This window comes from Schistocerca cancellata, chromosome 7 (assembly GCF_023864275.1).
Source record: "Schistocerca cancellata isolate TAMUIC-IGC-003103 chromosome 7, iqSchCanc2.1, whole genome shotgun sequence".
Lineage (NCBI taxonomy): Eukaryota > Metazoa > Arthropoda > Insecta > Orthoptera > Acrididae > Schistocerca > Schistocerca cancellata.
In genome coordinates this window covers 344,469,242-344,493,584 of record NC_064632.1, presented here as the reverse complement: position 1 = coordinate 344,493,584, position 24,343 = coordinate 344,469,242, and the positions used below count along the sequence as shown (strand labels likewise).

General features: G+C 37.8%; 1 protein-coding gene across 1 annotated transcript in view; it reads right to left on the bottom strand.

The window, feature by feature from the left end:
- Positions 1-209: 209 nt before the first annotated feature.
- The window catches only part of LOC126091918 (xanthine dehydrogenase), a 252,930-nt gene continuing 228,796 nt past the window's right edge, over positions 210-24,343 (bottom strand). The window contains exons 19-28 of the mRNA XM_049907235.1: positions 21,571-21,745; positions 20,267-20,458; positions 19,963-20,108; positions 14,944-15,121; positions 6,277-6,405; positions 2,326-2,453; positions 2,106-2,220; positions 1,213-1,467; positions 769-936; positions 210-527 (exon numbers count right to left, since the gene is read on the bottom strand). Of these exons, the coding sequence (XP_049763192.1) occupies positions 477-527; positions 769-936; positions 1,213-1,467; positions 2,106-2,220; positions 2,326-2,453; positions 6,277-6,405; positions 14,944-15,121; positions 19,963-20,108; positions 20,267-20,458; positions 21,571-21,745 (1,537 nt within the window). The 3' untranslated portion in view covers positions 210-476. The remainder of the gene's footprint in view (positions 528-768; positions 937-1,212; positions 1,468-2,105; positions 2,221-2,325; positions 2,454-6,276; positions 6,406-14,943; positions 15,122-19,962; positions 20,109-20,266; positions 20,459-21,570; positions 21,746-24,343) is intronic.

Sequence of the window (24,343 nt, the reverse complement as noted above, 5' to 3'; positions counted from 1 at the left end):
TCATAAATCCTGAGGTTGGTTTGATTCAGTTGCCAAGTCTTGTCACTTGCAAGCTATCCCCTAAATTTCTAGCAATGCAGTTACGGTTATTCCCTTCCATCATCTCTTAACTACCAGTACTGTTTGCAACAAAGACTTCAGCTAAATCCACAGTTTTCAAGTTGATGCTATTTAATTAGGAATCCATTTGAAAACAAGCAACAAATCAATTATGAAGAATAGATTTTTATTTCAATTCAAAATTGTGCAAAATACATCACAGTCTCCATCAGCATTCATACAGACATTCCAAACACTAATTACTTAAAAATATTCCATGAGCATTCATTAAAATAATAAATATGGAAGCTATTTGATGACATTTGTCAATTTTCTTAAAACAGATATCACAGGTTATTTAAGAACATTTGTGTGTTCTTTAATATCTATTCTTTTTTCAGTATCCAGTCTCATGCAGATCTGGAACATCATTATGATTACAACACCACATTCCATGGAGTGTATGTTCCTTTGTCAGGTTCCTGGAACTATAAAATAAGTTACTTTAGCTAATAAGCACACAACTTTGCTCATTTGAGTTACAAAATTGTTTTCTGCATGGACTTTCACAATTTAAATACAAAGTAATAACAAAGAAAGGTGCATAATTCTGCTCAAAACTGCTTTTGCTCATAAGAACTAAAGCTGTGAAACATAATTTACTGAGATTTGTAAATTAAAAAAATAAACTTTGAGTGATACCTTTAAAGGCATTAACATAATACAAACCTTGTTCACTATTTTATCACCACAAGCCATGCGAATGCGTGCAGCTGTGGCTGGCGCATCTAACTGGAACCACTTATCCAGTCCATTGTCAGCGCGAGCAGCTTGGATAGCTGCTCTTATGGCAAAAAATACTGAAGAAGCCAAGAATAGAGGAGGCTCTCCTACTGCCTGAAATGTTCAAACAGAATTGTGTAACAGTCTTGTTTATGAGTCAGTTTTATATAATGTACCCAAAATCTAAAATACTGTGGATGCATTGGACACAATCCCAGCTGTGCTCTTTTTAAGAAATTATTCTCATGCATAAAATCATGTTTTGTTTTGTCTTTACTGTTTTTTTGAAATGTTACAGATTTCAGGTGTAAACTTTTATTGAAACCAGTAATTTTAATACTTCAGTAAAGGCTGCCACTTCAAAGCATATAAGAATGCTGAAATGTGTACCTTTGAGGAGTAAACAGCCCCTGGGTTTGGTGCATCCTTGAGTAATGACACATTGAAAACTGTTGGTATATCAGCAAAACCAGGTAGCTTGTATGCTCCAGGTCCTCGAGAATACATTGTGCCTGTTGGAGACACTACCACTTCTTCTAGCACAAACAGACCATAACCTTGCACAAAACCTCCTTCAATTTGTCCAATGTCTATGGCTGGATTGAGACTGGAACCTAGATCCATCACAATATCTGTCCTGAGAACCTGCACAGGAAAAAGAGGAAACAGAATTTTGAATTTTTTGCTTGAGCACATGCAAATTTTGCCCTTTATGTTTAATATACTATTTACATTTCTCCTAATGCAGGGATATTAGAGAAATCTATAGTAAATTCTGTTTTTCTAATTGTGTACTTCGGCTTTATTTCTATTATGAATAATGGCTAATATATATTTTTTTCTTCTGCCTCAAATATTGCTGCATTTCATAGTGGTAGTTTAATTACTTTACCCATAATTTTATAATTTAAAGATGTTTGGGCAACATCAGAGCAAATGTCAAACTAGATAATGTCTTACATTTAGGTAACTCAGCAGTTCATTGTTACCTTAGACAGCTTTAAATAATGAACAATAAAAAGATGAGAGAGAGAGAAAGACACATGTAACAGTTAGCTACGTTAAACAGTATATGAGAGATTCATTCTGGTCTCTGTACCTATTCAACTATGCTACAATTTTATTCAGTTATTACAGTGGGCATTAACAAGACTACTTAAAAATAATGCCATTATTACTTTCTGTTCATATTAGCACCAACTAATTTCTCTTACTCTATGCTGCAATCTTTCACTTTAATTTTTATTTCCTATCTGAGAATGTATTACTTTACTGTATCTCACCTTGTGATCTCCTGTTAGACAATCAATTTCCACTTCTGAACAGGCAGCACCAAAGGAGAAATAATTGAATGGGTTTCCAGTATTTTTGCTGAAGTCGTAGGTGATATCTGGAGTTCTTGCAAGAAAGAAGGAAAAAAGTATTAGTCAATATTTTTTATTTATTGCATTGACTTTGATTATGAACATGGAGCCAATGAATATTATCAGTATATCATCTTACTTGTAGAATCCAGTAGCAGAAAGGCTTACTCTTTCTTGATAAGCTTTTTGAATCCAATCTTCCCATGTTCCTTTAGGATTTTCATCTATTATTGGTTTCAAGCGATCCTTTATTTTCTGGCATGCGTCCTGCAGAGAAATAAATGAAAATGGTGTATCTTAACAATAATAACAAGAAGAAGAACAATAACAGTCTATCATATGATTAACTGATAGCAATTAAACTGACAAATAACAATAACAACAACAGGGTTTTTTTTTTTTTTTCCTGCCTCGGGCATGGGTGTGTGTGATGTCCTTAGGTTAGTTAGGTTTAAGTAGTTCTAAGTTCTAGGGGACTTATGACCTAAGATGTCGAGTCCCATAGTGCTCAGAGCCATTTCAACAACAGTTTTTAATTGTAAATAATTTGACTGCCAAACAAAATGCACTTGGCTGTAAACTCTTCTGAATTATACTGTATTTACTTTCTCGGCCCCTATGTGTTCCAGAGGAGAAGAAAAACTGTGCTGATGCTCAAAGTTTCTCCCATGAAACATTAGATGCTCTGCTTGAGACTCAATAAAAAACATTATTCTATGGCACTTACAATATTTAATGGAATAATTAGGTCCTTTGAGTAGCTTAGGGTTTATTATTCTTTTGTACTACAAGCTTGTTTCAGCATAATTGCCATTTTATAGTACAACCTGCAACTGTATAATGATTGCAGGTTGTAGTATAAAATGGCAGTAATTCATAATTATAGATTTTGTCAATCGGATGGTAATTTACACATAATATGTACAAAGGTACACTTGCATCAAGTTGTTCTTGCACATGTACATACTGCATCTGTGTCTGGTCACTATTTTGTTGCTGTCTTATATTATGAACAACTGTCTATTTTGCAAAGGATTTGACAGTTGGTTCAATTTTGACAGCTTATTAAGTTCATTCAGGTTTACTTACAGTAAGTTGTTATAACAGGAACTAACTATTCATTAAAATGTCACACTATGACCTATGTTACACTTTAGTCCCTACAGTGCCAAAAGCATTCACAATACATGAACATCATTTTATGTAATGGATGCACAAAAGCATGGCTTTAATGCATTTATTTTGGTGACATTCTGTTGTGAGCTAGTTAAGTAGCTTCCAGAGAAGACTTTTTGCGGAATCTGATGTCACTTAATGCCAGTGAAAAACTGGCATTTCATATTAAGGACAGTCAGGTTAGGAACAATGTCCATCACCTGTACTACACAGCTTCATACACTGGAAATGTCACCATTAAAATGATCCAAGTTATAGGTTTTGCAAACTGCACCACGCAAGTAATGAGCATCCCTTAGTGGCTCGCCATCACAGTTTCTTTATCTTAAATGTCTTTGTGACTAATGCCCTTTTGGCATATTTATTATTTTATAAATGACATATAAGTACTGCCAGTCTTTTACAATGATTCCATACTTATACCCTATCAAACATTTTTAGTCATAATTCTGTTTCCATGTTATAGAATATAGACCATTCTTTGATTTAAATTCTGAGGAAGACACTCCTAGCAGTGTTGAAGCCAGGTTAATTTGTTAAAAATAGTGACTGAGGGCTGTTTTTCTTTCAATTGTAACCATTGGAAACATTGCATAATAGTAAAGACAATATTAACAGGCACCATCTGACAAAACAGAATCTCTTGACGGGATTCACTGACAATGCTGCTGGTAGTTTGTGGGAACACTGTTTGTCCTACGCTTCTAGTGTTGATGCCTGGTATTTTGCACTTGTTCTAAACATTCTTATCCTTGATGGTACACCTACAACTGTATTCCAAAAGACCTCAAAGAGCATGTTTAGGGAGGTCCACGGTGTATCAATATCATTTTTCTTGCCTCCCATTCCTTTTGTGGATATTGCCCAGGAAGGTACGTATCCAAATTTCTCTAGTTTTTTCTCTTGTGTTCATTATGCAAAATATACAGTAGTTGAAGGAAGTTAAATATTTTTTTTTCCAATCACATTGGGGTGTGAGCTCTCAGAGGTGTAAGAATAAAGCACTGCCGGTCGTAGTGGCCGTGCGGTTCTAGGCGCTACAGTCTAGAACCGAGTGACCGCTACGGTCACAGGTTTGAATCCTGCCTCGGGCATGGATGTGTGTGATGTCCTTAGGTTAGTTAGGTTTAATTAGGTCTAAATTCTAGGTGACTGATGACCTCATAAGTTAAGTCGCATAGTGCTCAGAGCCATTTGAATCAATAAAGTACTTCGTAAAGCACAACATTTTTGCTGTAGCATCCCACTTTGGATTTTGTTGAGTATTTCTGTGACTGGTTAAATGAAGGTTTTCTAAACAACCTACTTCATGAGTGAATTAAATTTCCAAACATTTTGTCCAGTATTTCCATATCTGGTGTCTGTCTTCCACACAGCTAGGTATGTATGGTAATTCTTAGATCACTCTTGATATATACTTCTAGAACTTGAAAAACTCCAGTGATTGATCACCGAGCATGCAATCAAATTATAGAAAATGAGCATCTACACACGACTTTGGGTAGAACTAAAATTTTAAGACATGCTCTATCTGATTTCCACAACACTTCACAGCCACTCTGCTGCAATGCTCACCTAACCCTCGAGCAGGCGCACCAATATATAAAGTGCACCAGTCACAAATAACATTGCTTTATATGATTTCATTATTGTTTTACAGTTGCAAGCCAGTTCCTATTCCTTTATTATTGCTTCAGCTAACACAGTAATAAGTTGTGTCATCATACCTCCAAGTGAGCAGCAACAATATAAAATAAACAGCATGCCAGGTGAGAAAAAATTTATGATCTTTGCTAGAAAATGATACAGATTCTAAGCTAGCAGTATTGTCCCACAATGAGGCTATTATGTACACGATAATTAGTAGTCAAATAAATAGTTGACAGGGATATGATGCAACTGTGTTGTTTAATGCTTCAAGTGGGTCATTACTGTGGGGTAACACTTGTATGCAGCAACAGAGAGATACAATGAAAGTTTTGTTCTATCGTTGTTTAGTTAAACAGTGACTTAGGTCATATAATGTTAGTTTATTTATCATTGGTTAGTGAAACTAAGATTAAACTGCATTTTTGTTCATGAATGTTTACCTTGGTAACATAAAGGCAGCTATTCTTTACATGTGTGCAAAGTGTGCCACGTGCCCACTTGTGGTATGAAAAATGGTGTGCCTGCTCAGGGGTTAACTAGTCTTTCCAGAAAGAAGTATATCATAGAGCAGTAGGTTAGATACAGTCTAGGTGTTACTTCCAGAATAAATCTTTCACTTATAAGTGGAGTATGTACAGTTACGGAGTCTCCAAGCTGATTAAAACTGTGTGGTAGACTGGGGCTTGAAGGATCCTTACTTTTCACAAGCAAAGTTCTTTATTATTTAACTATCTAGGCACAACTTTTCAACCTCTCCTCACAGCTTCAGTTCATCATGACCTCTATTCTGCTTTCCAAGCTTGACAGTAGCTCTCTAGCATACAACCTGCACTCCTTGAAGGAAGGATATAACAGAAAAATGGCTTAGTATAGTCTAAGAGTTGTTTCTAGAATTAATTGCAATAGATTTGGTACTGTTTTGAAACTTTGGTAACATCATTGACCACAGAAAAACAAGATTTCAGGTTTCTGATTGGCACATAGGAATGTTTCCAGCTGTCACTGGTAAGAAAAGCACACACAAATGTATTATTTTATGCTGGATTATTATTTACTTTTAAATAATTTGATGATGTGTAATTCAAACATTGCAATTTTTTCTCAGTTAATATACCTTGTGGTTCCTAAGTCTTGGAATTCAAACTGATTTGTAATAAACACATATTTCCATAGTACTTATTGTCAGCTGTTCTATCCCTTCCTCAGTTTTATATCATAAAACTCCTTGTTGCTGTTGTTTGCTTATAAAATGTAATAAACTTACCAACACTGCCATGCCATTCAGGTCTGAGCTTGCACTAGCAGCTGTAGCTGAGGTATTTGGCACTTTGTCTGTTGATGTTTCAGAAATGTGAATATATTTATCAGGAATCCCAAGAACTCTGCTTGCCACCTGCAGCAGACAAATTGATAAGAACATCAGAAAAACATAAACTTTTTAGAGAAAACTTTCAAAGATATTAACTGTTTTTACAAACTCATATGGTACGTATCATAAAAGTGAATGTATGCAAGTTCCACATATCCCTCTAAGCCACAGCATTGATTTCAATGAAACTTGGTACTTATATCACTTACTGTCTGGAAAGAACAGTTTAGGGTAAGAATCACCTCCTTCCCAAAGTGGTGTGTGTGGGGGTGGAAAGGAAGGAGCTCATGACGCACAAGTAGCTAAACTATATTTATTCAGTATTTGAGAATGAAACCACTTAGTTACTTATAACAGACTTCACACATAATGTTAAACCTTTAAATGACACTTTATTGCTGACTGACATTCCCTCCACCAGCAAATGTGCTTGCACATGCACATGCGCAAGCGCCACATGCACACACACACACACACACACACACAACTGGCACAATTTACAAGTCAGTTGTCCATTCCATTACATACTTGGTGTTTAACTATGCGAGTACTGAAAATTTGTTTTGGTTAGATGCTTTTGCTACTTTTGGTTTTTCTGTTGCAGATGCTGTGCATCTAGTGTCAGATCAAGTGTCTTATCACAAATTACATTCTTTGTGTTCTGAGTTCTCAGATTTGTTTGCCCCAGTGTTAGGTTGTGCAAACAATTTTACTGCACCCATCATCTTCAAACCTTATGCCTACCCTTGCTTTTTCCAGGCACAGCCAGCGCCAGTAGCTTTAAACGACCAGGTTAAGGCAGAGCTAGGTTGCTTAATGTCATTGGAATTGAATAGCCCAATTTCCTCAAGTGAATAGGCTATGTCGTTGGTGATCATATCATAAAGAAGCCATCCAGTCAGCTTTAGCTCTATGGTTAATGCACAAGCAGTCATACACACTTACTCCAATCTTGTCTGGAGGAATTACTCACAAACAAAGTTGGCTGTGGATCAATTTTTTTTAAAGTTGTCTTGCCCAAAGCCTGCCTTTGGATGAGACATCAAAACAGCTGCTTGTGATTTATATGCCTTTCAGCCTCTATCAGTATCAATAGCTAATGTTTGGGGTTGCAAGTGTGCCTGCCATCTGTCAATGTTTTTTTAGAATAGGTTACAGTGGTTGCCCCTCATTGTGTTAACTATCTTTATATCATCATGACAGGTGCTACCATGGAAGAATATCTATGTAACTTTGTCTCTTTGTTTATTATTCTACAGGCTGATCCTGAAATACAATCTCACCAAGTTTCACTTTTTTCAGCCTTTCATTGTTTATGTGGGTCATGAAATTTTCTGGCAGGGTGTGTGCACTGCGAAACAACATGTCACTGCCATTACAGCTATGCCCTGTCTTCTAATCTGAAAACAGCAGGCATTCCTTGGCAAGGGATGTACTATCACAAGTTTATACCCAGAGCAACTACCATCACACACCCCTTGCATCTGATGCTTCAGAAAAGTGCCTCTTTTGTTTGGTCTGTAGCGTGTGAGCATGCTTTTGTGCAACACATTCTGCACAGTGGCTTGTCACATTTCAACCCAGCAAGCATTTGTCCTGGCCACCCACAGACATGTCCCAGTATTAAATGGGGTCTGTACTGGCCCATTGCCATTCAGATGGCTCCAAAGAGCCTATTGCCTTTATTCTGAAAATACTCAGCTCAGCAACATTATTCTCAGGTGGTAAAAGAAGCTTTTGCTATTGTCTATGCCTTAAAAAATTTCATTTGTTCATGTATGGTACAAATTTCATTTAATTACCTAACATAGGTCCCTGGTTTCCCCTTTTTAACCCACCTGTGTCCTTACAAGACAAAGCTACTCATTGCCTTCAGTGTTGGACTCTATTCTTGTCCCCATACAATTATGAGATCAAATTTTGTCCCATCTCACAACATGCAAATGCGGATGCTCTGTCCCAACTCCCCACAGACACTGAGCCCTTTTTTGGCCAGGAGGAAATACTTAAGAAACTTCCTGGCAGATTAAAACTGTGTGCCCGACCGAGACTCGAACTCAGGACCTTTGCCTTTCGCGGGCAAGTGCTCTACCATCTGAGCTACCGAAGCACGACTCACGCCCGGTACTCACAGCTTTACTTCTTCCAGTACCTCGTCTCCTACATTCCAAACTTTACAGAAGCTCTCCTGCGAACCTTGCAGAACTAGCACTCCTGAAAGAAAGGATATTGCGGAGACATGGCTTAGCCACAGCCTGGGGGATGTTTCCAGAATGAGATTTTCACTCTGCAGCGGAGTGTGCGCTGATATGAAACTTCCTGGCAGATTAAAACTGTGTGCCCGACCGAGACTCGAACTCGGGACCTTTGCCTTTCGCGGGCAAGTGCTCTACCATCTGAGCTACCGAAGCACGACTCACGCCCGGTACTCATTCTGGAAACATCCCCCAGGCTGTGGCTAAGCCATGTCTCCGCAATATCCTTTCTTTCAGGAGTGCTAGTTCTGCAAGGTTCGCAGGAGAGCTTCTGTAAAGTTTGGAATGTAGGAGATGAGGTACTGGCAGAAGTAAAGCTGTGAGTATCGGGCATGAGTCGTGCTTCGGTAGCTCAGATGGTAGAGCACTTGCCCGCGAAAGGCAAAGGTCCCGAGTTCGAGTCTCGGTCGGGCACACAGTTTTAATCTGCCAGGAAGTTTCATATCAGCGCACACTCTGCTGCAGAGTGAAAATCTCATTCAGGAAATACTTAGTTTTCAACAGGAAATGGAGGTGAGGCACACAGTGGATGGCTTCACCATCACCTGTTTCTGTATTGCCTCTGCTGTGGCAACTGATACGGTGCACAGGCAGGTCATACGCATGATACAACGTGGGTGGCCCTACCGTCTGCCAGGCTGGGCATCAGACCTGCTTTAGAATTTTTATGTGTTGTGGAATTGTGTTTCCCTCTTGGATAGTGTTATTCTCCTGTCAATGGAATGGTGTACTCCCCGCAATGTGGTTCCAGTGGTTCTGCAGCAGGAGTTCTCCGTCCTCGGTTTACTGCATGGAGGTCAATGGGGCCTCTCTCACAAAACTTTTGGTGTGTCACCATGTGTGTTGACTGGGCATCAATTGAGAGATGAAGCACCTTATTGTGGTCTGCCACAAGTGTTTGGGTCAGCAGGCGGTGGCACGTACTGTTTTTTCCCCATGACCTTCCCATAAATAGCCTTGGGGATGAGTTCACATTGATTTCGCTGATCCTTTCTTAGGTACTTTCTGATTATTGGCAACTGACGCATTTTCTCATTTTCCTTATGTTGTTCATTGTCTGTCTGTGACAGCAGATGTGACTTTCAGGGCCATGTTGAAGACATTCTCCATAGAAGGCTTGCCTTGCACCCTGGTTTTGGACAATGGTCCTCAGTTCTGGGTGCAGTTTTTCAAGGACTTTCGTATATACACTGGCATTTTCCACATCATGGTGCCTCCCTTCCATCTGCAGTCAAACAGCAAGGCAGAAAACCTTTCCAAACATTTAAGATGCACACATACATAGAAGATTTTATGTTGTATAAAACTTTGTTTAATAAATTCCACTGCTTCCACTATTTTTTTTTTCCTCGAACATACTGTAAGCAGATTATCATTGTTTTAAAATATGTTATACTATACCATATTACATTAACGAGTGCTCATTATACCCTATTTGTAATGAAGTGAAACTCAAAACAGGTAACTGCTACATCCAGCAAACAAATATTTGTTGTTATCTATTGATCCACCTGGAGATGTGGGTGTAGTAAGCCCTCAGCATGCACTGTGGGAGTAAATAAACCTGGCTGACACAGACAATTGTTTTAATTTATCTTTTATTATATATTCATGCATCAGAATGAACAGATTTCACAGTGATCTCTGAACCAGAAACTGAATCCGTAAACATCAAATATGAAGGAAACACATCAAAGATCCCAGTCAAGTCTGCAATGTTTTTAAACAATGGAAAATCCAGGATGGGATGTAACAATACCAGAGAAGGAAAGTTGCTACCCACCATATAGCAATGATGCTGAATCATGATAGGCACAATAAAAAGATTCACACACACATAGCTTTTGGCCATTAAGGCCTTTGTCAGCAGTAGATACACACACACACACACACACACACACACACACACACACATACACACACACGCAAATGCAACTTGCACACACGTCTGCAGCCTCAGAGAGCTGAAACTACACTGGCAGTCTGTTGGCAAGCAGGGTGCACTCAGCCCTTATGAGGCAAACTGAGGAACTACTTGACTGAGAAGTAGCAGCTCTGGTTGGAAATTATCATACGGCCAGGAGAGCAGTGTGATGACCACATGTCCCTCCATATCTGCATCCAGTGACGACTTTGGGATGAGGATGACATGGTGGCTGGTTGGTACCATTGGGCCTTCACAGTCTGTTCAGAAGGAGTTAAGTTTTTTTTAGTACTCTAAAGGTAATTTGGAATTTTTTGTCTCCAGTACCAGTATCAGAACTGCACAAGAAGGAAATTGTTCTATGCTCTGTGCTCACCAACCTCGCTGTATCCTGCTACTAGTAAGTGTGAGTGTGCTGAGTGTGGGACACTGTGTGTATGCGCTTGAATTGGCTGCCAACTGTATCAATGTGGGCCAGCTGCTGGAGGTGTGCACATGGCACGGTCTCTGCCAAGCCATCTGCTGGCGACTCGTCCATGTATATGTGTGGGGCAGCACTTACTGATGCTCTATATTATTCTAGTTTGTATCATGCACGTCAGTTGTTCTGCATCTTGTGGAGTCCTGAGAGGCTAGTTCCATATTATTCAGAGCTTATGAATAAAGTAATATTTGTGTGACGTGGATCGAGTTTGTGTATTGCCTGGTGACTACAACCCTCATGACCTTATACCTCAGCCATATAATCTTCTGTCATTTACATCACCCCTTCCTTCACCATCTCCCTATCCCCACACTCTCTTTATTTTGTTTCAGCATTATTTATGTGCAAATTGTTCTTTCACTTTTCCATTCTTCAGTATTCATTTTCGACTCTACTGTCATCAGACAATAAATCACAGATTACTGGCATATTGCAATGAAACAGATGTGAACAAAAAGTATAATACATTTCTGAATGAATTTATGTCTATCTTTGAAGCCGAACTCCCCAAAAAAAAAAAAATAATAATAATAATTAGAAACATTCATCTAAGCACCACTGTCAATAAGTCATGGATCACTGCAGGAATAAAAACATCCTGCAGAACAAAGAGGATGCTATATGATTCCCTCAGAACTTGTAATGATCCAAAGAAATGTCAGCACTACAAATTTTAATGTGCCGTCCTAAAGAAGGTAATAAATAATTCAAAAAATATATGCATTAAGACTGAAATTGATAGGTCTGACAACAAAATAAAAACAATTTGGAATGTAATAAAGTGGGAAACTGGTAAAAAAATGGGGAACAGGACACCCATTGAAATCAAACAAGGTACTAGTATTGTAAAGAAACCTGAAATGGTTGCAGAAATCTTCAACAAGCACTTTTTGGCAGCAGCAGAGAAGATAGGCAGTAAAGGTTCTGTGGATGAATCATTGGCTCTTCTACAGAAAGCTATCAGTAATAGACCCCTACAATTATCCTTACCTCATGTTACAGTAAAAAAGTTTGAAAGACTTATTACCTCATTAAAAAATAAAAAGTCTGTTGGTGTGGACAATATTTCCCGTAAAATAGTGAAATATTGTTATAAATATATAATTCCAGTCTTATGCAACATATTCAATACATCCCTGTAAGAAGGAATAATCCCCAACTGGCTAAAACTAGCTGTAGTGATATCACTCTTTAAAAAAGGTGAGCTACGGTCACAGGTTTGAATCCTGCCTCAGACATGGATGTGTGTGATGTCGTTAGGTTAGTTAGTCTTAAGTAGTTCTAAGTTCTAGGGGACTGATGACCTCATCAGTTAAGTCCCATAGTGCTCAGAGCCATTTGAAAAAATGGTGAGAAAAACAATGTTACTATCGCCCAAAGTCCCTCTTAACAATCTTTTCAAAAATTCTTGAAAAACGCATGCACAGGCTGATTGTCAATCATCTTACCTTCCACAATATCCTAAACAAGAGTCAGTTTGGATTTCATGCTGGTCTTTCTACAGAACAAGCAGTATTCCGTTTCACCAACCAAGTTCTGGAAGCCATGAACAAAAAAAATGTTTCCAGTAGGTTTTTTTGTGACCTCTCAAAAGCCTTTGACTGTGTAAACCATCTAATCCTTTTGATAAAGGCAGAATATTATGGTTTCTGTACCTAAAGTACTTAAAGCAGACTGTAATGCTGAATGGCTCATCCAGAGAACCTGCCTCATCTGAGTGGGGCTCAATAAGTTGTGGTGTGCTACAAGGCTCTGTTTTGAGTCCATTGCTATTTCTCATCTTCATTAATGATCTCTCACTTTGTATCAGAACAAACAGTAAATTTACTCTTTTTGCAGATGACACTACAACTCTAGACAACAATCTTGAACAAACTATGAATAAAGTTTTCAGTGATATTGGAAATTGGTTTTCTTCAAATGGTCTCTTACTCAATACTGATAAAACCCTTTATATGAGATTCCATGCTCCACAAAGAAATCTGGAAGAAATTAATATTAAGTGCAGAGATCAAGAAGTACAAAAATCTGAGGTTATAAAATTCATGGGTGCTTATATAGGCACCAAATGTAACTGGTCAGCACACATTCTTCATCTTCATAAAACACTTAGCTCAGAAATATCTACACTATGGGTTATTGCTTCAGTGGCTGAAGTAGACACTATTAAGGCTTCGTACGTTGGCTATTTTCATTCATTAATGTCATATGCTATTATATTCTGGGGGAACTAATCTCTCGCAAAGAAAATTTTCACTGCACAAAAAAAAGCCATTAGAATAATGAGTGGTGTCCATCACAAGCACTCTTGCAGGCACTTGTTTCAAAAGAGGGGTTTCCTTACCACCTCCTCACAATATATCTTTTCCTTGTTGACCTTTGTCTGTAAAAATCCTTCTATCTACAAAGATAACAGCCAATTTCGTGACTATAAAATAAGAACCAGTAACAGTCTGCACATTGAACTGAAAAGCCTCACTATGGTTCAGAAAGGAGCTTATTACTCCAGAATTAAGCTGTTTAATGCTCTCCCACCACACATCAAATGCCTTCACAAAAGATTGCCAGCAGTCAAACAAACTCTCAAGGAGTACCTGAGAGGGAAATCTTTTTATACAGTTGATGAATATGTGAAAGAAAATTTTAATAATCACTTAATTTGTAAGTGTTGTAAACTTAGTATAATAATTTTATTTTGAGTACTATCATAGGCATATGACAATTATTTATTGGTATTCCTGTATTTCCTTTGGAATATTTAGTTTATCTTGACTCCTGTATATATTACACATCCTTAACATGTGAAACAAAAATGTTCTGTTAACTGAATGTGCTGTTGTTTAGCTGATATCTTATTTACATTGCATCTTTTATTTATGTAAGATATATTTCACCTGTGTACAATCTGACACATTCCATATCATAAATATATTACTCTTCCTTAACATGTAAAACACAATTTTCTGTTAATTGATTGTGCTGTTGTTTAGTTGATTTTTATTTATATTGTGTTTTTTAATGTATTTATACAAGTTATATTTGAACTATGTAGAATCTGACACATTCCATATCCTTGCAATTCACTCGCTACCAGGATCTATGGAACATGAAATGAAATAAATAAATAAATAAAAATAAATTGCATGATTTATCCAAGCCATCTGACATAAAGCACAGTATCCTTCAAAGTAAATTAGAATATTACAGTGTAACAGAAAATACTGCACGATAGTTTAAATCATATCTCTCCAACAGGAAACAAGGCATTCATTAGGAAATAGCCCTCTGAGCTTTGAAGGAACACATTGCACCTCCAGCTTTGTAAGAGGTGTCTCACCACCATACCACCATATGTATAAAATGTGATGACATGTACATATAAGAGGTTGACAGTGATAAACTTTTGGTATTACTACTTGATAATAAATTCAGTAGGGAGTGGCACATCACAGAATTGCTGAAATGCCTAAAGAAATCTTTACTTCCAATGCAGATATTGTCAGACACATATGATACAAAAACGGCTAGCATACTTCACTTACTGTCATGCAATAATGTCATCTGAGATCTTTTCTGGTGTAGCTCATAAAACCAAGCTAAACGTTTTCAATTTCACAAGTGTGTGTTAAGAACTATTTATAGTGTGAGCTCAAGAATGTCCTGCAGAGGCTTGTTCAAGAATCAGGTGATACTAACTACTGCTTCTCAGTATATTTATTCCCCAAATTTGTTGTAAATACTTCTTTTCCAAACCAACAGCTCAGTTTGTGGAATCAGTATTAGAAATAAGAATAATCTTCACAATGATTGAATTCATTTACTTTGACCCAGTTAGGTGTCTTCTGGAATGTAAATCTTCAATAATTTGCCAGCTGTGTGTCTCTTCATGCATCACTGACCTGAATCATCTTGGTATGCAATCCTTGCCCCATCTCTGTTCCTCCATGTGTAAGTAATACAGAGCCATCTGTGTACACAATTACAAAGGCACCGGCTTGATTGAGAACTCTGATAGTGAATGATATTCCAAACATTGTAGGAACCACAGCAAGGCCTCTCTTTTTCCATCTGTTTTGCCTGAAACATAAAAGAAAATTTTTAGAGCAAATGTAACAGAAGAATGGAAATGAGTGTACAGCATTGTGGGCTGGGAGTCCCCCATTCAGGGAAGTTTGGCTGCCGAGGGCAAATACTTATTGCATTTGATGTCACATTGGGCGACTTGTGCATCAGAGATGGGGATGAAATGATAATGAGGACAACACCACACTCACTCCCTGAGTGGAGAAAATCTCCTGCCCCAGCCGGGAATCAAACCTGGGCCCCGTGGCGTGGCATTCCGCCATGCTGACCACTCAGCTAACAGGGGTGGACGTAACAGAAAATAGTTTCATATGATATATGCAGTATCTCTGATAAATTTTGTAAAGACTTTTTGAAAGTTTAAATTAATGAAATATATAAAATTAATTTTTCTCCTAAACATCTTATTCACACAGTAACAAAGTTTACAACTGCGTAGTTTGCAGTGAGAGTCTCTGTAATTAAATGAAGCCAACAACTGATATCAGACACTGACATACTTATTTTTCAGTTGCAATGTAATTTTGATGAGTCCTTTACTAGCATAATATTTCACAGTTGTAAATTGTTGTGCTGTACTACACTCAACAAAAATGTATGCCCCTGACTGTGTTCCGTATCCAACAGACTCCCCTCAGTGAGTGAGGCTTTTAGAATTTCTTTCATATAATGTAATATACTGTTTTGCATAACAATGTATATCAACACACAGGTAGCTTCAGAAAATAGATTATGAGGTATAGATTTGAAGTTACTTTTTGTAATTACACACACTTGATGCAATTAAAAATGCTAGCTGCATTACAAAATTACATAACATCAATCGTTGAAACAAAATCTGCAGCTAGCTAATGGAAAAAGACTATAAAAACCCTTCCTTGAAGTGCACACATCACACCTATGCAGTCTATCCACCAAACTTGTCTTACAAACCAGCTTTTAACAATATGAATAAAAACCAAGAAGATTTCACTCAGTGCTAGTGACCCTTTGCATCTGCAGCTAGCTAATGAAAAAGACTATAAAAACCCTTCCTTGAAGTGCACACATCACACCTATGCAGTCTATCCACCAAACTTGTCTTACAAACCAGCTTTTAACAATATGAATAAAAACCAAGAAGATTTCACTCAGTGCTAGTGACCCTTTGCATTTACTCATGAGCTACATTGAAAAAAAATTGTAACAGAAGAAATTTTATTAAAATACAATACTGTGTTAAAACACCATGCAGTAGCATTGTACAATGCATTTGAATCATTAAAACAACAGATGTGCAGCTCATCAATTAAAAAGAACTAAGATTTTTTAATTAGTCAAATTGTGTCCACACAATCTATCCACCGTTGGGGAGCATGTAAGCCAGTTCAATTATGTGCAACAAAATGTAAAAACAACTGGACTTAAACAGCATATTAAGTGACCCATGTGTTGTCATAGTTAGTACATATGTACATCGTACTAGGTTTTGACTGTTGTCTTCGCATGACGCTGCGCTCAATTGCACAATGTACAGACTATATACATATTGAAATTTCACTCATTGTTGGTTAGGCACAGTTTGCAACTTATATCAGACAATTTCATGGCCTCAATTTCAATTACTCATATGTATCTGTGGCTCAAATGGTTAGATGATACGTAGGGCATTAATACTGACTATGTCAAGTTTATTATTTCCTCTGCTATCATCCTCCACCATTCTGTCCATTCTTCACTCCAGTTTCTTCTCTCCTCAACCACTGTCTTATCTGCCTCTTTCCTCTTCTTTTTATACTCTGCTCTTGCTAATTTGGTCCTTTCTTGGAATCACAGTCTGAAGGCCCTGTTCTTCCCTCCTATTACCTCATTGACTCTTTCATTCCACTATGGTGTCTTCTTCCACCATTTTCTGCCACTTGTCCTTCTGCATACAGCTAGTGCAGCTTCTACTACAGCACTTTTAAATTGTGTTCCTCTTCTCCTGTTTTTGGTTCATCCTTTGGTTTTTGTTTATGGACTAGCTGATGCTAACACACATGAAGCTCAACAGTTGTATGAGGAATGGTACCCAGCAAGATGCCACCCACACCTGCAAACAGTTACAGCAATTCACTGGCTACTTGGCAAAATAGGATCATTAGCGTGATATCATGGTGATGCTGGAAGACCTCGAACATGATGGGATGCTGCACTTGAAGAGACTGTTCTCAAGCACCTCGAGGAAGCCCCTACAACAAGTACTCGCACACAACATGGGGGTCACTCATCTGCTGGTCTGGCAGGTTTTGAGGTATGATGGTCAGCACCCATTTAGTTTCCACCCTGTCCAAGACCTAAAATCTGTGATGGACTATGAACACAGGCTAGGGTTTTGCAGTGGGTTCTGTGACATGTTGCACAATATCCCCACTTCCCTGCCATTGTGTTGTTCACTGATGAGTGCACCTTCCATTGGGATGGCCTTTACAACATTTGAAACATTCATTACTGGGAAAGGGGAATCCTCACATCACATACATTCATGGACACCACGAACAATTTTCACTCAATATTTGGGCAGGCATTGTGGGTGACCATCTAATTGGGCCAGTCCGTCTACATCCTCAACTTATCAGGACAAATTACCTTCACTTTCTGCAAGAAACTCTACCCAGCCTGCGGGAGGATGTTTCCCTGGACATACAGCTCCGCATGTGGTTGCAGCATGTTGGGGTGCCCGCACATAACAGTCATGCTGTGCACTGATATTTAAATGAACTCTTCAACAGCAGGATAATTGGCAGAGGTGCTTGTAGGACATGGCCCCTGCGATCACCAGTCCTCACACCACTGGAATTTTTATTGTGGGGATTCTTCAAGGTTATAGTTCATCCACCCGGACGTGAACCACCAAGAAATGAAGAGGAATTAATGGATCATATTCAACATGCTGCCAATCACATCAGGGCAATGCCAGGAATCTTTGAAAGAGTTTCAGAAAACACTGTTTGACATTACCAGGCTTATGTCGCATCAGAGGGTTGCCAGTTCAACCACCTGCTTTTAGTAAACAATGTCCTAGATACAAAAAAGGCCCTTTTCAGGGCCAACACAATTTGTAAAAGACTGTCTGTATGCTAACAGCTGTTGACGAGTTTGTTCCCAGTAAGTCTTATCATGAAACTACAATGGATGTGTTGGGACACTGGTGGATTTGCCCCCAAAGTGGAAGGCTGGCACGCTACCACCGAGCATGCAGGCCACCTTGGATACATCAAGATCTCCAGCAGGCAAAGCATTTGCGGTCATGCATTGTCAAGAGCATTCAGTAACAGGGCAATCCCATAGGCAACTGGAGCATGTGGTGCCTAGTTTCTGTAGTTTCAAAATTGTGCATTGTCAACCTGCACAACATTAGTAATTTTGGTTCCTATTGGCATCAGCTATCAAGGGCTAAAATTTCATGACACAATTTTTCTCCACCCTGTGTATATATTGTGTATATATTTGAAAATTGCTGCTCCTGTCTCCCTACAAATGTCAAGCATCCACATTTTCCTTACAGTCTATGAGGCAAATGAAAAAGGACTTGTTCCACCTAATTGCGATTTATTGTGCTAAATGATCCATGGAACAAGAAGCCAACCAATTAACCAAATGGAAAGATTACAGTGCCTATTGGTAAGAACCAAACAGAGCATCCTTGGGCCACTCAAAATGTTACCCAGCTGCAGATTTTTATTTCACATGTGTACTCTTTCTAAAAGATTGCTTTTATTTTGGTTATTGTTTTGTTTTTATTTCAATATGATATATTTTTCCCCATAAGACTTATTCATTCATTCATTCACTGTTCCCCTTCAATCTGAGCATATAGTTCCACAGATCTGTAGGTGGTGCAAAACATTTTTTTGAACAAATTACTTTCTTCACTGTAAGTTAACATGTGGATGCATCAATACAATCACAGTTGTAAATGGCAGAAAAGTAATGGAACCCAGAAGTTGCTTGCATGGAATATTGTTTGTTTGGTTTAGTGTAGACCATTTTATGATATGGGCATTGGGTACATAAAATACATTTAAATTATGTAAACAATTTGACAATATTTATGCAAACAGAATGACCAAATCACAACTATTTTTTGCACCTTGCTGTATCTAAATGCATCCTTATCCATTTTAAATCCCAGATTTGGTCATATAATGACATTATGAAAAGGATAATTGCTACTCACCATTCTGAGTTGCAGGTAGGCATAAGAAAAAGACTGCCGCAATATAAGGTTTTAGCCAACAAGGCCTTTGTCAAAAATAGACAATAGACACACACACACACACACACACACACACACACACACACACACACACACACACACACACACACACACACGACTGCAGTCTGTGACAGCTAAAGTGTATGTGTCTGTTGTCTATTTCTGACAAAGGCATTGTTGGCCAAAAGCTTATTTCATGACAGTTTTTTTGCATCTCCACTATATAGTGAGTAGCAACCACCATTTTCATAATATTGTTATATACCATTACGGATTTTCCATTGTTAGGTTTGGTCATATGTGATTTGTTTCTTTACCTAATGTGAGAGAAACTATCTGTGTGTATGATATTGTGCCCCAGAAAATATCCTGTGAACCAGTTACGATGCCTTGCCAAAGAGGTGCATAGAAGCTTCACCAAGTACTTTGGGGGAAGATGTGAAGGCAATTTTTTTAAAAGCAGTCTCTAACATTTTTTCTAAGCTTTCAGAGGGACCCTCTTATCACTCACAGAGATTCACAGAAAGCTGTACAAGTAAGCCATATTTTTCATTTTGAACTTATTATAACTATTTCAATAAACTAATATTAAATATACCTATTAAACATCTCCACCTGTCTCTTCCTATTTGCATAATCAGCTCTCTGTATACACTCATCCCAACATCTCCTTATGGTGCAGTTCTCAATTTTCATAGAGAAGTGTGTTCGTTCTCCTTCATTATACAAATTCATGGCACATACCTGAAATGTTAAAACTGCTCAGTTATTTTCTTAATTTATACCTCAAAATAAATTGCCACATTAAATTTTCTCACATACAAGAAGTTTGAAATAAATATCATCAAAGTGAAAGATGACAACATTAACATTTTAATTTTAATTCTGGTCTTCATTTTTACCTCAAGAGGATCCTTCTTCAGAAAGTGTGCCACATGTCTAATCATAGTTTCTCCAAAAAACATTGCTTGTGGTCCTCCAAAGCCACGGAACGCTGTATTGGATGGAAGATTTGTCCTACAAACTGTGCCAGAGACACGGAGATTTGGTATCTTATAGGAATTTTCTATATGTAGCATAGCTCTTTCCATTACCTGAAACAGGGCAAATTAATGCTTCATATTTTTTCACAGTGCTGGACATCTGACATATACAAAGAAAAAACCAGAACATAGACCAATTGTTTTTTGTTGCAAATGTGTTTAATTTCCTCATGAGTAGTATGACTCCTATATATAAACGAAATGAGATGTCAAAATTCTTGCTGATGTTTTCCTCCTGTCACTTTTACATTAAATTTACTTCAAGTTCCAACAGAGACCACCCATGAGGCAATTGACAGGTATATATAAATTTTAGAGTTCCATTGCAATATTATGATTTTGCTCTCATTAAAAATGCACTTGGGAGCATTTTAATTCATCTTGTCTGCGAGTCTTCTACTTCATCATAATTCACAGATCCAGAGTGCTGAAAGTAGGCCCACTTGCTAATGCTGATTTTTTTCCTAGTAACTGATAAATGACAAATTTTAACTCAATTGTTAAAGAGGTAGTTTTGTTCCACGTGGAGGGATTACCACTTGTTTTCCATACAATTGATAAAATTAATGAATTTCAGGCAAAAATTGTACAATAATGGTTAAAATACCTACAAACTTTAAGAGTACGATTATTTGATTTTAGTAAGTGGAGATGGCAACTTAGATAAAATTTTTCTAATAAATAGATAAAACTGTCTGCAAAATTACAGCAAATAAATCTGGACATTCCTGTTGGAACATAGGTAGTGGTGATGACATAGTGATACAGATACAGCAAAAAAGGTTTCTTAAAGAACAAAAGTGAAAAAAGTAATAACTGTAAATAAGTGGCAAAGTTGCAAAAACAACAACAGGTTACTCTAGTAATAGATATACGAGGAACGACCATATAAGATTTAAAGTTCAGACCAGTTTATAAGTGTTAAGAACAGTTTAAAATTTAAGAAAAAAATGTGAATATCAAAAATAAAAAGTCATATAGAACCTTATAGTAATGTAGTAGTACGACTACAAGGAATGTATTACAAGTGATCATAAAAGCAATTTATGAGACTTCAGAACAGCATGTTTAAGTACTTAATTTGCAGATAAAAGCTCTTATCATTGTTACTTGTGATTAAAGTAAGTCAAGTATTTATATGCTATTGACTCGCTATTACTTACAGGTCCTGATAAATCTATTGTGCAGCCTGCATTGCTGAATAGCTGTACATCAAGAGCTATTATTTTCCCTTCCTTTGTAAAACCAGCTTTGTATTTTGCATAGAAAGGATGTCTCTGCCCTGAAGTAATCATGTCTTCATCTCGATCCAGCATGCATCTCACTGGTCTGTTTAATCTGTACAGATAACAATACAGTATTTTAGTTCATCTGTCATTAATCTACCATTTATTTTAATTTATTCTTTTGTCACTATAATATTTCAAGAATAATGTTAAGAAAATATCTTCATAAGAAGGGGAGGTGGTGGAGGGGGGCAGGTGGAGGGGGGGGGGGGGAGTTGGACTAGGAATGGCATGATACTTGTGAGACACAATGCCTGCAAAATTTAAACGGGGACACAATCATGGTAAGCAGTGGCGTGCTTAATCCATTCCACAACACATATTTTAGAAGTATCATCAAGTCGATAGAGTAATTTTCATTTACAGATTCAGAATTTTAGGATTACTGACTACTGTAAATTTTGTGTGTTGGGAGGGGGGGGGGGGCAGAGGGAGGGGGGGGGGGCAAGCTGCATGCACATAATTGGCACTTCCATACATTTAGATGGGTATGTCAAATTTGTGTGCTTCTAAGGACATAAGCCCAAAATCTGAGTCATAGTGTTCAATTTCTCATGTGTGTGTGTCTATGCACTAGTCAATCCTTTCCTAAATTTTTTTGAGAACACATGCAGTTGTTAATAATTAAATTAGACACAGTTGTCTGTTAGGCACTAAGCTCTCCCATCACAACACTGAATGTAATAGATCAGCATGTCATGAGAGTGGGAGAGGGGATCCATATCTACAGATTCATGATACATGCATGTTCCACAACCCACTGTACATTGCTTGGCAGAGGGTACCTTGTACCACTATTAGTAATTTCCTTTTCTGTTCTACCTTAAATGGATTGAGGGAAGAAAATCAGCCTCCATACAAGCCCCAATCCCTCTTATCTAATCTTCATAGCCTTAACATGAAATGTACAGTGACAGTAGATGAGTTGTTCTGTTGTCAGCTACAGGCGCCAGTTCTCTAAATTCTCTCAATATTATTTCACAAAAAGAACATTTGAGATTCATGAAGCATCTCTGTAATATCTGCATGTTGATCAAACTTGCCAGCAACAAATCTAGCTGCATGGCTCTGAATTGCCTCAATATCTTCCTTTAATTCAATCTGGTGGATATCAAAAACACTCAAACAGTACTCAAGAATGAGTCGCACTAGAGTTCGACATGCAGTCTTCAGATGAGGTACATTTTCTGAAAATTCTCCCAGTAAACCAAAGTCAACCACTGGCCTTCCCTACTGTCGTCCATATGAGCTAGTTTCAACTTCATATCACTTTGCAGTGTTATGCCTATATATTTAATCACCTCGACTGAACTCAAGCAGCACAACACTAATCCTGGATTTGAACATTACATGATTGTTTCTCCTACAAATCTGCATTAATTTGTATTTTTGTGCATTTAGAGCAAGCTCCAATCATCACACAAACTAGAAATTCTTTCTGAGTCATCTTGCATCTTCCCACAATCACTACTTTCTCTTATTCTGCAGCATCATCAGCAAAGAGTTGCAGACTACTACACACCCTATCTGTCAGACTGTTTAGAGCGCTCCTATCACGCTTCCCAGGAGCACTCCTGATGATACCCTTGTGTCTGATAAACACTTGCCACTGAGAACAACATACTGTGTCCTAGTACTTAAATGGTCTTCCCACCACTCACGTGTAGAGGAAGCAACTAGAATGTCTAAGGACACTATGAAAACTGACCATTACAAAATGTACTGTAAGACACTAAAGAAGGTAATACAAAAATCAAAAGCATTGTATTATGATCACGAAATTGATAACTCTCATAACAAAATTAAGACTATCTGAAACATTGTTAAAAGGGAGCCAGGGAAAACCATAAGAACTTCTGAAGAACTCAAACTTAAACACGAAGATAATCTAGTACATCATCCTGATAACATAGCCAATATTTTCAACAACCACTTCTTGTCAGTTTCAGAACAAATAGGTTGCAACGGCTCTGTTAATGAAGTTTTGAGTCATATGCAAAAGACTATACCCAAACAACAAGGTTGTTGTTGTTGTTGTGGTTTTCAGTCCTGAGACTGGTTTGATGCAGCTTCTATTCTCTTCGTGTCCAAACTATTTATCGTCCGTGTTTCACTTCCATACATGGCTACACTCCATACAAATACTTTCAGAAACGACTTCCTGACATTTAAATCTATACTCGATGTTAACAAATTTCTCTTCTTCAGTAACGCTTTCCTTGCCATTGCCAGTCTACATTTTATATCCTATCTACTTCGACCATCATCAGTTATTTTGCTCCCCAAATAGCGAAACTCCTTTACTACCTTAAGTGTCTCATTTCCTAATCTAATACCCTCAGCATCCCCCGACTTAATTCGACTACATTCCATTATCCTCATTTTTCTTTTGTTGATGTTCATCTTATACCCTCCTTTCAAGGTACTATCCATTCCGTTCAACTGCTCTTCCAAGTCCTTTGCTGTCTCTGACAGAATTATAATGTCATCAGCGAACCTCAAAGTTTTTATTTCTTCTCCATGGATTTTAATACCTACTCCGAATTTTTCTTTTGTTTTCTTCTCTGATTGCTCAATATACAGATTGAATAACATTGGAGAGAGGCTACAACCCTGTCTCATTCCCTTCCCAACCACTGCTTCCCTTTCA